The 21,038-nt window shown below is 39.2% G+C and overlaps 1 protein-coding gene across 1 annotated transcript in view; it reads right to left on the minus strand.

The window, feature by feature from the left end:
* Positions 1 to 1,826: 1,826 nt before the first annotated feature.
* SHC4 (SHC adaptor protein 4) overlaps positions 1,827 to 21,038 on the minus strand; it is a 105,825-nt gene continuing 86,613 nt past the window's right edge. The window contains 3 exon segments of the mRNA XM_028507612.2: positions 1,827 to 2,494; positions 9,016 to 9,269; positions 19,024 to 19,203. Coding sequence (XP_028363413.2) covers positions 2,339 to 2,494; positions 9,016 to 9,269; positions 19,024 to 19,203 — 590 coding nt within the window. The 3' untranslated portion in view covers positions 1,827 to 2,338.

Consider the following 21,038-nt stretch of genomic DNA (forward strand, 5'->3'; position numbering starts at 1 on the left):
AGGCTCCGGAAAAGCAGCCCTTCCACACAGCTCGCTCACCTTCTGTTACTGTCCTCCTCTCACCCTTCACCGCCCGCACTGCGTCCTCCCCTGTGGTCTCCCACACTCTGCCCACACCTTTGCAAAACAGAGTCCCTTTATTAAAATATCAAGTTACTCAGTTTAAGGGAGCCATCTGTTTCCTGCCGGGACCCCCGACACATCCTACAGATGACGGATTTTCCCAGTCCCAAACAGCAGACACGTACTGTCGATTGTCACAAAGTAATACTCATTTATTTTTTGAAAAGTCATTTACAGGTATTTATAGGCAAAACAATTTCCACTTGAAGACCAATGAAGATAAGAGTGTGTCATTAAAATAGCATGCAATCCAACAATTCCCTTGTTGTTTCTTTTTGCTCTAACTGGGTCTGTGGCATTTGTAAGTGCAGTATTTGCTCATCCAAGTACTGTACAATACAGCCAAATGCAGACTATCTGCATGTACTGCTCTCAGCATTTATACTCCCTGAATCTATTTGCATCAGGAATTCTTTCTTGCCCTCCAGTTTCCACCACTCAGCCAGACCGAGACCACAAGCCTCTTCTGTCTCTGATAAAGGTGATTAGATCGCCCGTGAGTTTCTATGATCTATCCCTCTCCTAAAGTATATGGAAAATTGATGAAAAATACATTATTTCCTAGTTGTACAAAAGGAAACAGACCTGTCTAAGAAATTAATAGCAGAAGGAATAAAATCATAAACCTTTTCATAAAAATATTAGAGTTACAAATATACAGTTACAAATGTTAAGTTGTGTCTACATAGCCAAAATGAAGTGGAGTTAAGGCTGTAGTCCAGGCAGCTCAGGATAAAAAAGCTCCCTACAGCAGTGGCCGTATCTCTGTATGCAAAGGCAAGTAAAGGGCTAAAGTGGTTTTCTGCTGCTCGAAACCTCCAAACCCATGTCTACCATGTTTACTTATATTCTTCCAAAGTGTCAACGTTTTTGACGGAAAGACTTGGTCAAGACTGCTACCTGAATGTTGATCTCAGCTGTGCCATTCATTTTGAGCGCAGACACAGACTAAAGGAAAATACTCAAGTTTTCACCTCAACTATACAGACTAGTAATCAACACTGACCCCTACTGAACGGAAATTTTGCAGTTAACAGACTCTTACTACATTAGGGCTGAAAGGGACCCCTGAATCCACCCAGCCCAGCTCTCTCATCTGGTAGACGAGGAAGCTGCAGTGCAGACAGCGTCAGCTCCCCGCGCACGGGGACACTGCTGACAGCCAGCTCGGGGCTTCTCCCTGCAAAACGCAGCACTGAGCCTCGTGCCGGTGCGTCTCCAGGTGGCGACCTTTCCAAATGTTTCATTTCCTGTTTCTCCTTCCTGCATTTTGTATGTTCATATTCTAGAAAAGGTGATACGGAATCATGTAGGTGAGGAAGTATCATTCCGCCGCAGCCAACCAAGAGGGTATCTCCACATACTTTCAAATACATTCAGTAGTAATTTTCAGTAGTAATGAACCAATTTGGATATTAAATATGAAGAACACTGGTTTGTTTTCCATCTTTTAAATGCCTGTACTCTAGCTATTTTTGGTGGGGAAGAGGGAAGAGGGAGAAATATGACGGAATCAGAAATGGCTGGCAGGTTTGGCCTTTACAGCTGGTCACATGCTGCTTACAGTCCAAGGAGCAAAAACTGAGAAATACTGGGCCAGACAACTTCGGTCGCGACCGTTTAGCCAGCAGCAAATGGGACCGGCCAATGAAACAGACCAACACTTCCAGTGGCTTCTGATTCGATTCCATTGGCAGACATGGTCCAAATTCAATGTTAAATTTACTTTAACATTGCTGTGAAAGTGCTACTGAACAGAAAATACAATAAAGTCAAGCGAATTGCTTCTAATTTTTGTAACAATGAAAAATGTTTTTTGGCAAATGGTTCTGTAGTTATAGAACATGAAGACTCATAACTAATCTCCCCAATATGAAAAGGTCCCCAAATTATCAAGTTAAAAGGCACATACCACTGCCCCAGCAGTTCGTCAAAGTTGTCTTTAGCATGTGAAATTTTAATTGTGCTTTTAGCTTGTTATTAATGCAATATGGCCTTAAAAAGTGACATCCGTGCACATGTATAATCTGTTTTCAAATGGACCAATCCTCTTCCCCTTTTCTGATGATCAAGTTTTGTTAGTCCATGATGGTCTCGAAGAGATGCACTTCAAAGTTTGTGTTCTATTTCATCTGGAAACCACGTTTGAATTATCCTTGTGTCCTACCACAAAACGGATTTTCTTGAATTATCAGCATGATGGTATTTTATATTATCATTTGTTTAAATGCAAAAGTCCTGGAATATTATCTTTTCTCACTGGTTGTTTAAGGCTTACTTCACTTCCAGAAGAGATAATTGGCAAACTATTATCCATGTGGTATCTGATGAGGTGGCCAACGTTATCAAATACGTGATCCTTGGTCCTCACCTTGAAAAGGAAGATGAAAGGATTTAGGTTAAATGATAACAGTTCTCCTGACAGGAAAAACCAGGGGGAAAAAACAGACATATCCCTGAAGGAGATAAGGGAGATGAGAGAGGTGGGAGAGAGAGGGAGGGAGAGAGAGAGAGGGAGGTGGGGGGGGGGGCGGGGGGGAGAAGGCAGGGAAGAAGAGAGGGAGGGAGAAGGAAAAGGTACTTTTTAACTTGGTATCTTCAGTAAACAATTTTTTTTCATTCCCCCAAACCTTTTAAAGCTAGTATCCCTCCCAGTTGGGAAAATGATAAGCACTTGTCACCCAATCCAAATCTGCAGTCAACTTCTTTCCCACATTACTGTTGGACATATTTGTGTCACCATTCCTGTGAATATTTCAGTGGGTTGTATACAAGCATGAATCTCAGAATTACAATCAAATCCCATCAAGCAAAGTGCTTTCCTAATATCCTGTCTGTGTAGGAAGGAGGCCCTTCTGGAAAATTCCTACCTCTCTGTGGAGACTCAACACAAATCCTGCATCCTCCAAGAAGCCTCCTCTGACCTTTCTAATTGGTGTCTGTGTCTCCTTCTTGCAGACTTCCTGGTCATAATTCATAAATATTTGTTACATAGAATTTCTGGTCTGTATGCCAAAGACACTCAGTTGCCATAGGCCTGCCTTCTCCTGAGAACTTTCCTCCCTAGGATTATTATATCCTCACCCTAGGCCTGGGCACAAGACATTGCTTTCCATTATGGCTCCACTGGCTCAGTAGGCTGGCCTAACACACTCCTGCTTGGAGGTGGCTGGGAACTGCCCAGGACAGGGAAGGCGTGCAGTCAGGTGTTCTACCACTTCCCGACAAGGGATTCTGAGTGCTGGATAGATACTGGTTTTCAGAATGTTAAATACACACACTTATTGGAATAACTGGCCAAATTTCAGTATGGACTGTGAATAACAAAATGGTATTGTATCAACATTTTAATTTCTTGATTTCGGTCAATGTACTATGGCTATGTAAGAGAACATCCCTAGTCTTAGAAAACACACACTGGAGAATTCAAAGAAAAAGGGCACGATGTCTCCAACTTACTGTCAAAAGGCTCCACACCTGGGACAGGCTCTGTCTCTTCCGTCTCATCCCCGACCCAAGTCAAATCAGCCGATCAGTCCTGCCAGTCTGCGTTGGCAGTACCGCAATCTGGCCCCTCCTCTGTATTTCCCCTGCCTCCATCTGGTTCAAACTTTCACTGGTTTTCACCTAGAATCCCCCAATTACTTCCTCTACCCCTGATCTTTCCCCTTCTCTCTCATTAATCCTGCATACACATGCCAAATTAATTTTCCTACGTCAAGGATTATAAACTAACCACTCTGGCCAAACACCCCAGGAGATGTTTTAGTTCCCTGGGAAGTAAGGTGGAAGGTGCCCAATAAGTTCTTAAGTGAAAAATGGGGACATTCCATATACAATCTGGTTTCGTGGTCTCTTTGGAAAAACCAAATCTGGCTCTACTGGCCCCTACTCCAAGTGGCAGCAACTGACTGGAGCCGAGCTGTGACTGTCCCCCTTACAGGACATGCACTTTCCAGTGCATTACAGCCCTCCACCTGCTACGCTCACCCCATGACTTGCCCAGCTTTACGCACTTAATGTACTCTCCAGGCCCTGCAGGTATTAGCTGCTGTGACTCCAGACACACAGGCTTTATGGGTGTGTGTGGTGACAAACAGGTGACAGAATTACCTTCTTAACAAAATTGTAAGTGTACACTGTACAGAAACATCTCATTTTACTGCGCTTCACTGAGCTTTACGCATATTGCATTTTTTATACATTGAAGTTTTGTGGCAATCCTGTGTCAAACAATTCTACTGCCACCATTTTTCCAACAGCATTTGCTCACTTCATATCTCTGTATAACATTTTGGGAATTCGCACAATATTTCAAACATTTTGTTATTATTATATCTGCTATGGTGACCTTTGATGTTACTATTGTTGTCTGGGGGCAACATGGGCCAGACCCATATAAAACAGAGAACCTAATCGATAAATGTTGTGTGTGGTCTGACTGCTCCCCGGAAAGGCCATTCCCCTGGAGAATGAGTAAATACCCAGAAATGGGATATTGGAATCATTTGGGAGTAGTATTTTTTTTTATTTTTTGAGGAAACTACACTGTTTTCCATAGCAGCTGCACCACTTTATACTCCCATTGACAGTACACAAGGGCTCCAATTTCTGCCACTGGCCCTTGTTCTTTCCTGGCTTTCGGCCAATGGCCATCCTAACAGATGTGAGATGATATTTTACTGTGAATTTGATTTACACTTCTCTAATGACAGTGTGGTTGATGATATACCTGTTGCCATTTGCACATCTTCTTTGGATAAATGTCCTAGTTGTCTGCTATTTTTAAATCAAGTTACTTGTGTTTTTGTTTTGCTTTTGCTATTGACTTGTAGGAGTTCCCTATATATTTTGAAAACTAATCCCTTATCAGATATATGGCTTGCAAATATTTTCTCTCATTCTGTAGGTTGCCTTTTCACTCTGTTGATTGTTTCCTGTGCTGTGCAGAAACTTTTTAGTGCCATTTGTTGTTTTTTGTTTTTGCTTTTTGCAATTGTTTTCTGTGTTTTGGGTGTCATATCCAAGAAATCACTGCCAAGACCAATGTTATGAGACATTTCCCTTATGCTTTCTTGTCAGAATTTTAGAATTTCAGGTGTTACAGTTTAAGTCTTTGACCTATGTTAAGTTGATTTTTGTGTATGGCATAAAGATAAAGGCCTGATTTCATTCTTTTGCATGTGGATATCCAGTGTTTCCAACACCTTTATTGAAGAGACTGTCTTTTCTCCATTGTGTATTCTTGACAACCTTGTCAAAGATTATTTGACCACATATACATAGGTTCATTTCTTGGCTCTCTGTCCTGTTCCATTGGTCTATATGTCTGTCTTTATGCCGGTATGATACTGTTTTCATTACTGTAGCTTTGTAATATGGTGTGAAATCAGTAAGTGTGATGTCTCCAGTTTTGGCCTCCTTTCTCAAGATTATTGTGGTTTGGGGAAGTCTTCTGTGGTTTAAAATGAATTTTAGCATTGCTTTTCTATTTCTGTAAAAAATGTATTGGGATTTTAATATAGACTGCATTAAATCCAAAGATAGTTTTGGGTAGTACAGACATTTCAAGAAACTTAAATCTTCCAATCCATAACATGGGTCATCTTTCCATTTATTTGTATCTTCATTCATTTCTTTCAGCAATATTTTGTAGTTTTCAGTGTATAAACCTGTTGTATCCTTGGTTAAATTCATTGTTAAGTATTTGATTCTTTTTCAGTGCTAGTGTAAATGGGATTGTTTCCTTAGTTTCCTTTTATGATTGCTCTGCGTGTACAGAAATCCAACTGGTTGTTGTATGCTGATTTTCTATTATGCAACTTTGCTGAAATTGCTTATTAGTTCTAAGTTTTTTATGGAAACTTTAGGGTTTTCTTCATACAATATCATGTCATCTAAGATCATTTTATTTTTCTTACCTAATTGCTCTGGGTAGTACTTCTAATACTATGACAAAAAAAAAAGAGGTGAGAGTGGGCATCCTTGCCTTGTTCCTGATACTAGAGGGAAAGCTTTTCGTTTTTCACCATTGAATGTGATATTAGTTGTGGGTATTACGTTATGGCCTTTACTGGTCTTTGTCTGTTGAGTATTTTTTAATCATGAAAGGGTATTGAATTTTGTCAAGTGATTTTTCTTCATCTATTAAGGTCATCATGTGATTTTTATCCTTCATTCTGTTAATGTGATGTGTCATGTTGATTTTCATATGTTAAGCCATCCTTGCAATCTAGGGATAAATCCCACTTGGTCATGGTGTATGATCCTCTAAGCACACTGTTGAATTGAGTTTGCTAGTGTTTTCTTGAGGATTTTTGCACCTATGTTTATCACAGATATTACCCTATAGTTTTCTTATCTTGTAGTATCTTTTTTGACTTTTTTAATATCAGGGTAATGCTAGCCCCATAAAAGGAGTTTGAAAGTGTTTCCTCCTCTTCCAATTTTTGGAAAAGTTTAAGAAGGATTGGCATTAGGTCTTCCTTAAATGTTTGACAGAACCCACAAACATGCCATCTGGTCATAGACTTTCCATTATTGGAAAGTTTTTGATTACTGATTCAATCTCCTTCTTAGTAACTCATCTGTTCAGATTTTCTATTTCTTTGTAATTCCATCTCAGTGGGCTATGTTTTTATGATTTATCTGTTTCTTCTAAGTTATCCAATTTCTTGGCATATAATTCTTCTTGATAATCCTTCATAATGATTACATTTATATGGCATCATTTGTTGCTTTTTGTTTTATAGCCCACACATAAGTTAAATCATCCAGTTCTTATTCTTTTCCATTTGACTTCTTTTACTTAGTATGATACTCTCAAGATTCATCCATGCTGTTGCAAATTGCCATCAGTTGTAATGTTTCCTCTTTCAGTTCTGATTTTATTTATTTGGGTCTTCTTTCTGGTTTTCTTAGCTAACTGAGCTAAAGGCTTGTTAATTTTGTTTGCCTTTCAAAAAACCAGCTCAAAGTTTTGTAGATTCTTTTCTATTGTTTTGCTATTCTCTTTCATTTATTTCTGCTCGAATCTGAATTATTTTCTTTCTTCTGCTAATTTTAGGCTTAGTTTGCTCTTCTTTTTCTAGTTCCTTGATGTGTAAAATGAGGTTTTTTATTTGAGATCTTTGTTTTTTTTTAATGTTGGCATTTATCACTATCAACTTTCCTTCATATTGCTTTTGCTGCATCCCATAGTTTTAATATCATGTGTTTTCATTTTAGTTTGACTTCAGATATTTTCAAACTTCTCTTTTCACTTCTTCTTTGACTCATTGTTTGTTCAAGAGTGTGTTGTTTAACTTAGACATATTTGTAAATATAAAAATTTTCTTTCCATCATTAATTTCTAGTTTCATCCCACTGTGATTGGAAAAGATAGTTTGTAGGATTTCAATCTTCTTAAACTTACTAAGACTTGCCCTAATCTGGTAGCTTAGTTGGTTACATTGTCCCAGTACTCTAAGGTTGTGGGTTTTATCATGGTCAGGGCACATACAAGTGTCAACCAATGAATGTCTAAATAAGTGGAATAACACATCAGTGTTTCTCTTTCTCCTTTCCTCTCTCTCTCTAAAATCAATATTTTTTTAATTTAGTAAGAATTATTTTGTGATCTAACATAGAATCTATCCCAGGTTTTGTGGCCTAACATTAATGTTCCAAGGGTGCTTGAGAAGAATGTGTATTTTGCTGCTTTGGGTAGAATGTTCTGTATATTGGTTTCATTTGGTCTATAGTGTTGTTCAAGTCTTTGGTTTCTTTGCTGATCTTCTATGTGGATGTTCTATCCATTATTGAAAGTGGGGTATTGAAATTCCCTACTAGTGTGGTTTGTCCATCTATTTCTCCCTTCAGTTGTGTTAATGTTTGTGTCGTACATTTGGGTGCTCTGATGTTAGGTGCATATATATTGATAAATCCCATATCTTCCTAGTGAGTTAATTCTTTTATCATTATATAATGTCATTCTTTCTCTCATTTGACAGTTTTTGACTTAAAGTCTGTTTTGTCTGATATAAATATAGCCACCCCTGCTTTCTTTTGGTCATCATTTGCATGGAATGTCTTTATTCATCCTTTCATTTTCAACCTATGTGTGTCTTTAAATCTAAACTGAGCCTCTTATAGAAAGCATACAGTTAGGTCTTCTTTTTTATCCATTGAACTGTTCTACAGCTTTTGATTGAAGAGCTTAAACTATTTACACTTAAAGTAATTACTGATAAGAACTTACTATTACCATTTTGGGTGGTTTTTTTTTTTAGTCCAGGATCATTTCTGTCTACAGGCATCCTTTGCCCCAGTCACACATCTTTTATCGGCTTAATACCATTCCACTGCTCTGTCTGCTCCTGTGGTTCCTTTCCTACACTCCAAATCTGTCCCCCTGTTGTAAGATTTTGCCCTCTTTCAAGGTTCATTTTACATGTCAGACCCTGCAAGAAGCATTTAATTTGTTTCATCTACAGCACTCCTCTATCCTGAGAAACACCATTATGCTTTGGTTGAACCATCCTTATGTCATTCATCCATATAACTCTTTAAGCATCTATTTTATGAAATTATAAACACTCTGACATCAAGGACGAAGTGTGTAACACTGAGCAACAGTCAACTGTGAATCCCTGTACTTCCATGTAAGTATTCATTTAAGTCACTGAATTGAATTGAGAGGAGTGGAAAGAGGTTGTACCCTACTTTACCCCCACAGGGTGGCTCCCACTCACACCCCTCCACTAACCTCTATTTAGGATTTGCTGCTCCAGTTGGAGAGTTCAAGAAAAAGTGAACCCTTAGCCTTGAACACTCTTTAACAAGATCAGATTTGGGGTCTATCATTCAGAGTAATCACAACACCCTGTAAAGACTCTAATGAGAAGTCAGTACCTTGCCTTCAGGATCCACCAGAAGAAGATGTTTGGCTTGGCCTCCCTGTAGTCCACTCAGCACATATTGGCCAGGAGATGTTGCACTCTCTCGAACCAAAAAGTCCCCATCCTTTACTAAGAGGCTCTCTGCCGCCTTCCTGCTCAACTTGCCATGGTAGCAGTCTTCATCCCGCAGCTGCTGATTAATGTGTGGCAAAGGAAGTGAGCTGGCAGGCTGCACTGTGGCACCTGGCTGAACAGTTTCTGGTGCTTCTGAAGTCAAAATACAAAAAGAGACATCACCAAGTCACCTCCTCATCCATCCATTTATTCAATCACTTATTCACTCAGCAAATATAACTTGAGGCCCTACTATGTGCCAGGCACTATTTAAATAATACTGTTGCTGGAACAAATTGGGTTTTTGTTTTCTGAACTTCCAACAGCCTCTAATTTAACGGTACATCCAAACATTGCCTTTGGCTTCTGTTACCAGGAAATGAAAGGCTTATCCAGGTGCAGTAGTTTTTCTTTCAGATGAGACATGGAACTGACCCACGAGAACTGCTTTTATAACCATGGCCAGAGGCTCCTTATGTCCCAGGGGCTGTATGTTGAAGAGAACGAGGCTTATGCTTTATTTGTATTATAGATAACTTCTAAGACTTTCCCAAGCTCTTTGAAAATGCCTAATTTGGGCTGTGCCAATTTTTTAGCATTTAACTTTAAAAATAAACCAAATTACTAATCTGCTTCATAGATGCTTCTAAACCAAATACTTCAAAGCTATGCTGAACTCCATAGTATTCCTAGTAAAGGACTACTCCGCTGTTTGTGTCATTCACTTGCCTGGACAAAACAGAGTCAATCAGGTAAAAGAAGGCAAAATGCAGGAAAGCATGGACTGAGCAGCTCCCCAAGGCTCTGCAAAGTAAATGTTACCCAGAGTTGAGAGCACTGGGGGATGACAAGGTACATCCAGGTAGCATTTAAGAATACTAATGATGCTCAATGATACTCATTGTTGCATACTTCCCATTTATTGAGTGTGACAAGTACTGCTCAATGCTTTCACACATTATTTTGTTTGACTCTCAAAATTAGATAGGCAAGGAAATGGATCTTTAAAAAAGATTAAATGACTTACCCAAAGCATAGGACTTGCTCCTATGTTGTAGATCTGAGATTTGAAATGAGATAGGACCTCAATGCCAGGTTATTAATCACTACATTCTAAGGCCCTTCCTTACCTTGGATGTGAAAATCTTTCCATTTTCACAACTGGCCTAGCCACTCTACTTCTGTAGTACCCACAAAGGTCCTTAGAAGAGAATAAAGCTATCAGGATGACATACAGCATCTCCAAAAGTAAAAACAAAACTTTTATGTCTAAACCCAGGTAAAAGTCATATGTTTATCACGGAAAACTTACAAAAAAAAAACACAGAAATCGGACTTTGTCTTGTCAAATGCAAAGCACCTTTTCCAAAAAAATATTACCTTTCAACTTTATAAATTCAAAGGGCTGTTTACATGTCCTTATGCAAGGGTCTCACAGATGAAAAACCCATGGATTCTGAGTGTACAATTTACACATGACAGTCCTGTGAAGTCACCGACACAGGAAACCAATGCTCTGCAGACATAATCCAGTTCTCCTGTTAGTATGTTATAGTTCTGTCCCTGCTTAAGAACTTCTTTCCACATAATACAATTATACTGCAGCATTCACAAATATATCTTTAAAAAGTATCTTTAGTCTATATTTAGTGTCTATAAATATTCTCCCCTACAATCAAGTCTTTCTATCAGTGCTGGAAAAAGCCTGCAGTAATGTGTCTAGATTTGATAAATAACACTTGTGGTTGATGTTAGTGCTGCCTGCTTTCAGGCATAGTGGGGAGCTTCTGATGAGTGGCTGCGTGTGTGTTATGTACGGGAGAGAGAAAGTGTTTGCATAAGTGTGAGGGAGAAACATGCATGTGTGTGGGCACACACCTCTTAGTGCACGATGGCTTTTGGTTTATTCTGATATGATGATGGAGAGCTTTTGGACAAGGACACAACAAAAGAAGAGACATTATATCATCTTGAAAAGAGGTAACAGATCATGGGCCAGCCAAGGATCTGGACAATATTTTCCTAACACAGTTCCCCAAATTAGCGAAAGGACAAGATGCACTGTGCTAGATTTCAATCAACCAAAAATTGGCTGAAAATCTAATTCTACTAAGAGAGAATACCTCACAGGCTTGTGTAAATCTTTGTTTTCATTTAAAAAGTTACACAGGCTGATTCTTTTAAATCTTGGAAAAACAAAGAAAATTAATTACCTATGGTCCTATCACCAAAAATAACCACTCTTAACACGGTGGTGTGTTATCTATTATCTTGGTCCTTTCCTTACAGAAAGTTTACTTTGGAAAAGATAATCATAACTGAAATATAGTTATTATATGTAATACCCATACAATATTTAATATCATATTTTGCCATGTATAATGTGCATGTTTTTGCCCAAATTTTTGAGGAAAAAATAAGGAGGAACATTATACATGGTTAGTACTAATTCCATATCTATATAAATGTCTTAATTCTTTTATTTGCTTATGCGGTAAAAGTGTAACTCTAGAAAGCAATAATGATAATGATATCCATGTGTTCAAAAATAAATGCTAAAATTCCTTTATAATGCAAAAAACAAGTGTCTAAATATAAATAAATTATATTAAATTGAATTAAATAAATTGAATTAAAAATTAAAAAGATTTTTTTCCTAAAAGTTTGGGCAAAGATCATGGGTGAGCATTATACATGGCAGAATACAGTAAATTATTGACTTGACATCTTCTCAGAAGTAGAGAAGGTTAAAGAGGCAATAAGGAAAGCCACCCTAGATTTAACTAAGAGTCAAAAAGACAAAAGTGATAAGAATCATGGAAGAAAGTAATCATGTCATCTTAGAGTTCCCATTAGCAACGGAAGACAAATTGTTCATAAGGAAAACTGCAGGAAAGCACAAGATAGATATGAACATCCACACCCATATGCATCTGATGGGCAAAACCTCTGAGAAAGATGATATAGCTTAAGAAACAGAAAAAAAATAAAATCTAGAATAAACCATTGCAAATAGTACCAATGAGAAAGGAAGGATGAGACATTTTAAAAAAGAAAACCAGTGTGAACTGTTAAGGCAGCATTCAGATCGAGGACATCCAAGACGGCAGAAGAGTAAGTGGAAGCTACACTAACCTCGTCCCAGGACCAATCTGCAATTACAACTAAATTGTAGAGAAGTCATCCCGGATAACCATCTGAACAATAGCTGGAGAGAAGCCTTATAACCACAGATAGATGGAAGAAAACACTTCACCACAATATGACTGGTACAGAGTGTGGAGCTGACATGAGAGGGCGGGCTGGGTTCCCATGGCTGGCAGCTGAAGTGCCAGAAGAATATCTCAGTGGCTGGGGGTTTCCCTTTGAGAAATGTGGGGTCTAAACCCCAAGCTTGGCTCTCTAGCCTATAGCACCAGAGCATGAAAGGAACCCAGAGAACATTCAGCTATGAAAAGTGGAGGGCTTTCTGTCTGCCAAGGAGAGAGACAGAGAGCCTCCTTTTTTCTTCTTTTTTTAAAAGCATATTTTATTGATTGTGCTATTATAGTTCTCCCATTTTTTCTCCCCTTTATTTCCCTCCACCTTGTACCTCCCCTCCCACCATCATTCCCCCACCTTAGTTCATGTCCATGGGTCATACCTATAAGTTCTTTGGTTTCTCCATTTCCCATACTATTCTTAACCTCCCCCTGTCTATTTTGTGCCTACAATTTATGCTTCTTAGTTCCCTGTACCTTTTCCCCAATTCTCCCCGCTCCCCTTCCCTACTGATAGCCTTCTATATAATCTCTATATCTGTGAATCTGTTCCTGTTCTAGTTGTTTGCTTAGTTCATTTTGTTTGTTTAGGTTTGGTTGTTGATAGCTTTGAGTTTGTTGTCATTTTACTGTTTGCATTTTTGATCATCTTCTTTTTCTTAGATAAGTCCCTTTAACATTTTATATAATAAGGGCTTGGTGATGATGAACTCCTTTAACTTGACCTTATCTGGGAAGCACCTCATCTGCCCTTCAATTCTAAATGATAGCTTTGCTGGATAGACCAATCTTGGATGTAGGCCTTTGCCTTTCATGACTTCTAATACTTCTTTCCAGCCCCTTCTTGCCTGCAAGGTTTCTTTTGAGAAATCAGCTGACAGTCTTATGGGAACTCCTTGGTAGGTAACTATCTCCTTTTCTCTTGCTGCTTTTAAGATTCTCTCCTTATCTTTAATCTTGGGTAATGTAACTATGATGTGCCTTGGTGTGTGCTTCCTTGGGTCCAACTTCTTTGAAACTCTCTGAGCTTCCTGGACTTCTTGGAAGTCTATTTCCTTTGCCAGGTTGGGGAAGTTCTCCTTTGTGATTTTTTCAAATAAGTTTTCAATTTTTTGCTCTTCCTCTTCTTCTGGCACCCTGATGATTGAGATGTTAGAACGTCTATAGTTGTCCAAGAGGTTCCTAAGCCTCTCCTCATCTTTTTGAATTGTTTCTTCATTCAGTTCTGGTTGGTTGATTATTTCTCCCTTCTGCTCCAACTGTTGATTTGAGTCCCAGTTTCCTTCCCCTCACTGTTGGTTCCCTGTACATTTTTCTTTATTTCACTTTTCATAGCCTTCACTTCTTCCCCTATTTTGTGACCATACTCAACCATTTCTGTAAGCATGATGATTACCAGTCTTTTGAACTCTACATCTGATAGGTTGGCTATCTCTTCATTGCTCAGTTGCATTTTTTCTGGAGCTTTGATGTGTTCTTTCATTTGGGCCATATTTCTTTGTCTTGGCACACCTGTTATGTTGTAAGGGCCAGAGCCTTAGGTATTGGCCATGGTGGGGCAACCCACTTGGTTATGTTGTAGTGCTGTATGTGGGGGAGGGATCTGATAGGGAACAGTGCTGCTTGCTCAGCTCTTGCTGTCTTTCAGTCACTTCTCCCGATACACAAAAGCAAATTGGGCTCTTCTGGTACTGGTTCTCAGGTGGGTGGGTTTGTGTACATTGTAGGACCCTGTGGGTCTTTCTAATGAACTCTCCTGTGAGGTTGGAAGTTTCTCCTGCCACCTCAACCCCCAAGGGGATATTAAGGTTTTTTCAGTCAGAGGTTTTGAGGCTTATTTCCCCACGCTGGAACCCTAGGTTCCTCAGTCTGTCTCACTCCCTAGTTGTTCCTCCCATTTTATCTGCACACAAATGCGGGACCACTAATTCCACCAGTCTCTCCCTTGCCATGCGTCCTCTCTACCCTAGCTACCTGTCTCTGCCTCTTCTACCAGTCTGGATGAATATTTATTCTTTAACTCCTTGGTTGTTGGACTTCTATACAGTTTGATTTTCTGGCAGTTGTGGTTATTTTTTGTTTTTAAATGTGTGTTGTTCTTCTTTTGGTTGTGCAAGGAGGCAAAGTGTGTCTACCTATGCCTCCATCTTGGCCAGAAGTCCCAAAACCCATAATCAACTATATATTGTTCATCATTATAGATTACTGGGTGTGTGAAAATTATAGAATACTAATTTATTTGCATTATTGAGGGGAAATATGTTCACTCTATAAGATGTCTAGGTCTGGCTGGTAGGGCTCAGTGGATTAAGCACTAGCCTGTGAACTGAAAGGTCACCAGTTCAATTCCCTGTTGGGGCATGTGCCTGGGTTTCAGGCCAGGTTCCCAGCTGTGGATATGCGAGAGGCAACCAACTGATGTTTTTCCCACACATCACTGTTTCCCTACCTCTCTTTCTCCCTCCCTTCCCCTCTTTAGGAAAATAAATAAATAATTTTTATAAACAAGATATCTAAAAGTTGGTAGCAAAAAATGTTAACATAAAATACTAAGCATAAATGAAGGGCTGAGATGCTGCTCAGAAAAATCATCTGTAATGTATGGGAAGAATTACATGTTTAGTAAGATATGTTACAAAGCCACACTAATTACTAATCTGTTATAGAACAAATGGGCCAATAGAAAAAATAGTGACATATACAAAAGGCTCAGAAACATATTTACATACCAGAGAAATCTAGTGTAATAGAGATTGGCATTAAACAAAAAGGAGATTATGTAGTCAATGGTGTTTTGAAAATTAAATCCTTTACTCAGATAACATTGTTGGACCCCTGTCCACCTCATGTAAAATATAAAGCTCAAGTGGAATAAATATTTTATTATAGAAATAAGACAATAAAGCTGATAGAAGAAAATGTAGAAGTTGTATAAAGAACAAAAAATTTCATCCAAAGCAAATAGAAGGGACACATAATAAAAAATACAAGGAAGCTATAGATAAAAATTGAAATCAATACAACAGAAAACAAGAAAAATGGAGAAAAATGAAGCAAAACCTGGGTAACACTGGAAATATAAATTAAATTAATAAATCTCAATGAACATTGACCAAGAAGAGAGAAGATAGAAGATACCGATAATAACAAAGAAAGATGTCACCCTTCAGGCAATAGGGGATATTTTTATTTTATTTTATTTTAATCATTGTTCAAGTACAGTTTTTTCCCTTTTACTCCCATTCCAGCCCACCCACCCAACCCTCCCCACTTCCCTCCCATTACCACCCTCCCCCTAGTTTTTGTCCATGTGTCCTTTAAATTTGTTCCTGTAAACCCTTCCCATTCTCCCCTGAAATTCCCTCTTCTTTCCCCTCTGGTCACTGTCAGTCTGTCCCCTATTTCAGTGTCATTGGTTATATTTTGCTTGTTTCTTTGTTTTGTTGTTTAGGTTCCTGTTAAAGGTGAGATCATATGGTATTTGTCTTTCACTGCCTGGCTTGTTTCGCTTAGCATAATGCGCAATAGGGGATATTAAGAAAATATTTTGGAAATTTCACGCAGAACTGACTCTTCAGTGAACAAAGCAAAATCCTACTAAGTTTTTTGGTAAACTTCATTGCCAAAAAATAACAATTTCTTCTGGTCTCTGGTTGTTTGGCTTCCAAAGCAAACTCCAATCTTTCAAGCCCATACCAACAAGAAACAGGCTGTAAAAGTTGGGAAGCCCCCAGGAAAGACACATTCTCCAACATCTACTTTAAATGTACACACACAGGATAATGGCAGGAACATCCCAGAAGGCACAGTTTCAGCCCACAGATAACAACAGACAAAGAGGTCTTCTCCCAAAGCAGAACCAGAGTCCAAGTAAATCACCTTCTCCTTCTCCTATTTCCAGCTTGGGGAGCCTGCACATTTACTGCCTGGCAGGATTTGGTAATCACCAGAAACCAGCGACCACTGTGTGTTCTGCATGCTTCCCTTTTGTAAACGTCAGTTTGTACTGCATTTATCTTATTGGTTGTGGAGGAGGGCAGGCAGCTTGTTAAATTATAAGAATCCCTATCCGATCTTGATGGAGAGGATTCACATCACTCAAATGTCATGGACTTTTAACCTGGATGCTGTAATCATATGGGGTATTTGCAATGTCTTCCTTTGGGAGAGGGCAAATACGTTCTATATGAAAAAGAAGAGCTCATGAATATTTGGGTGGCAGAAAGGTAGCAGAGACAATTGTTCACCAGTGTCTACTCTCCCTCTCATTACATGATAGTTTAGCTGGGTTCATGGCCATGCAGCTACTACATTTTTAGCCCCTTTGAAAGTAGGTATGGCCATATGACTAAGTTCCATGATAAGAGAGGCTAAGTATGCCTAAAGAAGCTATAAAGGAATAGAAGGAAACATTAGGAGTTTATTTTAGATATTTTGCAGAAAAGTATGTACAAAGTTATACCTACTCTATCTATACTAAATTTTCTTAAGTCAACATCATTTATACTTTTGGAGCTAGATTTCAATTTTTGGAGGGAGTAATGATAGGCTAAAATTAACCTTGAGGTAGGTAGCAAGAAGCCTAGGAGAGCTACAGTATATTAAATCCTAGTAAGAAATAAAGACTGGAGTGCCAGGCATGGGACCAGTCAGCAAGAATCCCTGGCCATGATGCCACTTACCTAGGACAGGCAGACCTTTGAGAGATTTTAGTAGAGTCTGCAGTGTGGACTGAGGATGCAGGAGGACCGCAAATGGCAACACTATTTGGAAGCTGAATGAATAACTGATGTGATGTGTGGGAGTGGGTCCACAAGCATGGGGTACACTAGTAGTAACATACTGCACAACCGGGGGCCAGCCAGCACTGCACAATGTTGGAATGACCAACTTAAGGAATCAAGGCCTATAGGAACCATGAAGAAAATCCTTCATGAACATACGTGTACCAACAGAAATGTACAATGTAAGAGACAGGATGCTGCCCATGGTTGAGGCTTCCCTTGGCCTTTCTCTGAGTCTCCAGCATCAAAATATTCATCTGAAATAGAAACTATAAAGATGCCTCAGGACCTAACCTCGCACCTTAAAGAATTAGCAGAAGAACAAACTAAATGCAAAGGTTTGGAAGAAGAGAAACAATAAAGATTAGAATGGAGATAAATGAGAGAATAAAAAATAATAGAAATAAACAATTTTAATGAAAAACATTAAGAAATTATTAGCTCGACTGACAGAAAAAATAGAGAAGATGTGAAGAACTGATATCAGAAATGAATTGCTGATGCTACTACCAGCTTCACAGAATTTGAAAAGATTAAAAGAAAACACTGTGAATAATTGTACCTCAATAAATTGGGTATCCTAAGTGAAATGGAAAAGTTTCTAGATGCATTAGCACAGTACTTGACATATAATAAATGTCCAATAAAGGCTAACTTTCTTTATTAAAAAAAAAAAGAAATAAAGACTGAAAGAGTACAGCAAGCTGGCCATGCTAGCTGTAAAGTTGCCCTTGGCAGTTCTGGTGAGGCCTCCTGGGCTAGTGAAAAGATTTGTTCAGTGATGGGTTCTCCATCTTTGTAATAAACCAAATTTGATATCTTAACCAATCTCTGAATCCAACACGCTTCAATGTGTTATGAAAATCATGTTTTGTTTATTTATTTTTCAGTTGATTGTAGGCTTTGGCTTGTTTTTCCTTTTATTTACATTTCTGTTTCTGCATTTATCCCTGGAAGCAATTTGGCAAGCAAGTGATATATTTTAAGATTAAGTAAGATCTTACTGCTTTTACTCACAGAATATGGTCTTTAAAAGGAGCCATCTTATTTTAGTCTATATAAAAGACTTACCAGTGGGTTTTGAAATGAATAAAATTAACACCATCAATAAAGAGAACCGAAATCATGGCCATTGGTCCTCATGCAAACAAACAAATTCGAAAGTATGTCCTGGCTTTGACAGTCCTTCCTTCAGCAAGAGCACAGAGCAGGAACCAAAATCTGGGAGTCAATTTAAGGTATTTGCAAAGATTGTTCAAAGTCCAAGTTCCCAAACTCTGAAATCCATTAACATCACCACAAAGTTCTGTTAATAACTGTTATTAACAGTTATTGTGGTGAAGGATTGAGGTAAGAAAGAATCCTTTCAGCTCCCTGAAAATGAGCTTTCTGTACAATGTAGTGAGTTGAATAGTAAACCTAAAAGGACAGGTTCAAATCCTAACTCCCCATATCTGTGAATGTGACCTAATTTGGGAAAAGGGTAATTGCAGATGTCATTAATGATCTTGAGATGAGATCTTCCTAGATTTAGGTGGACCCTAAATTCAGAGACTGTTGTCTTATATGAGAAAGAAAATGGAGATGTGAGACACTTGGGTGAAGCCCATGTGAAGACTGAGGCAGAGATTGGAGTGATACGTCTATAAGCCGAGGAACTAGGAAAGACATGGAACAGATTCTTCTCCAGAGCTTTCAGAAGGAACCAACCCAGCTAACACCTTGATTTAGGATTTCCAGCCTCCTAAACTGTGAAATAATAAATACTTGTTATTTTAAGATACCCAGTTTGCAGTAATGGGTTTGTGGTAATTTGTTATAGCACCCACAAGAAACTAATATAGACAGAAAGTTGCTACTTACTTTCACGGTGCCACAGGCTGCCTGTTGGCTGAGCTGAGCTTTGATTTCGGGCAGGACTGAGTGTACTTTGAAGAGCCTGTGTATTAATGTAGCAGGGGTCATCGAAGAGATCCACTCGACATGTGTGCTTCAGCAGTGAGGTGTCTCTTTGGGACTGCACCCCTCTCTCATGGGCATTACCTGTAGCGATTGGTCATGATCAGTGCATGATGCTTTGCTTTGTAAATAATAAATAACATCATTTTTGAGTCTAGAATAGATAGGAAGCAAAAAGCCACCCCCACCCCCTACAAGGATCAAATATTGACCTTTAGATTTGACCTGTAAAAATAAGATAAGCTCTGGTCTTTGAGTGAAAGCTCCCTCTCCTTGGTCTCCCTGCCCCACTGCTTCAACGACAGACAGAACAGGACCCGGAAGATCACAAAGAAGAACAGCCTGGCAGGAAAAGGCCAACTGCCCAGCAAACAGCACCAACCTGCAGACAACACTGCTCAGAGCTGCAGTCCAGGAAGCAAGAAAACACACATGCCACGTGGAACTTGAATATCAATTTACACTCCTTGTCAAAAACTGAATACTTGATTTAAAATGATTAAGAGTGGGAAGTCTCTCTTCTCTCTATGCCCAAAGTTTTATCCTGCCCAGCTCAGCCTTGCAGCAACTCCTGAGGTTCACTCTGTTATTTAAGAAGGATTCAGTCTTCAGGTTATCTCCTCCTCCCGCTTACTCTGTCCTCTCCTCCTCTGCTTTCTACATATTATGGCCAAATGACTGTTTTACATTTTATTTTATTTTTGATTTTAGAGAGAGGGGAAGGGAGGAAAAGAGGGCAAGAAACACAGATGTTGAGAGAGAAACATAGATGTTGAGAGAGAAACATCTATTGGTTGCCTTCCATACACACCCCCAGGATGTGACCTTTTTAGACAGAGGGGCAGGGAGGAAGAAAGAGAAGGAAACATCAACATGTGAGAGATACACTGACTGGTTGCCTCTTTCACGCCCCCAACAGGGGATATGGTCCGCAACCCAGGCTTGTGCCCTGACTGGGAATTGAACTGGCGACCTTTTGGTTCACAGAGTAGCATTCAATCCATTGAGCCACAATGGCCAGGGTGAAAAATGACTATGTTAGAACTGAAAATTTGATCATATTTTTCAGAGGTTCAAAACCCTTTAATTTCTTTCCATTGCATCTTCAAATAAAGCTCAAAATCATCAACAAGCCCTAGGCCCTACTGCTGGCCACCCACCTTCCCTTGTAACCCTTTTTCTCCCCAGTGTCTGCCAAGGCTCACATTGGTCTTCTTGCAGTATAATCTTCACCTCAAGACCATCTTCCATGATTGACATGCTCTTCTCTCCCCTTCTCCATCATCCTCACCCTTCAGGTGTCAGTTTAAACATCACTTTCTCAAGAGAGCCTTCTCTCACCTTCTCAGATAAGACTAAGTCTCTCTGCTTTCTGAGAAGTTTGTACTTGACCTTTGAAGCCCATGTCACAAGTGTAGTAAGTTCTGTTACTTATGTTATTATTTTTTAACATGTGTGCTACATCTACACTGCATGTTCCATGAAGAGAGGAATCCTGTCTCTCCTGTTCATGGCTGCAGACTCCTGCTCCTAGTTCATGCCTGCACAGAATGTGGCATCAACAAATAGTTACTGGATGAATGGATATTAGCACCATATTTCACTACCTGATGGCAGGTAGTTAAAGTGCTTTGTATTATCCAGATGGTTCTGTCCTGAGAATGCCAGGATAGAATATTTTTGCTTTTCTGTTGTAACTAGTACATTTATAGTTGTGGCTGTGTGTGCTACAGGATGACCAGGAGGCCGCACATGAAGTGGTGGCATTGACATTCCATTGTCTCACCATAAAGCAACATCTGTCCTTCTATTGTTTCAGTTACGAAACCCCTTCCACATGGTCCACACAGGACTGACCTCATATTGAATTTCACATGGTGCAATGACTCTTGTAACACATAGAATGGCAACCCAAGAGT

Source organism: Phyllostomus discolor, chromosome 1, assembly GCF_004126475.2.
Source record: "Phyllostomus discolor isolate MPI-MPIP mPhyDis1 chromosome 1, mPhyDis1.pri.v3, whole genome shotgun sequence".
NCBI lineage: Eukaryota > Metazoa > Chordata > Mammalia > Chiroptera > Phyllostomidae > Phyllostomus > Phyllostomus discolor.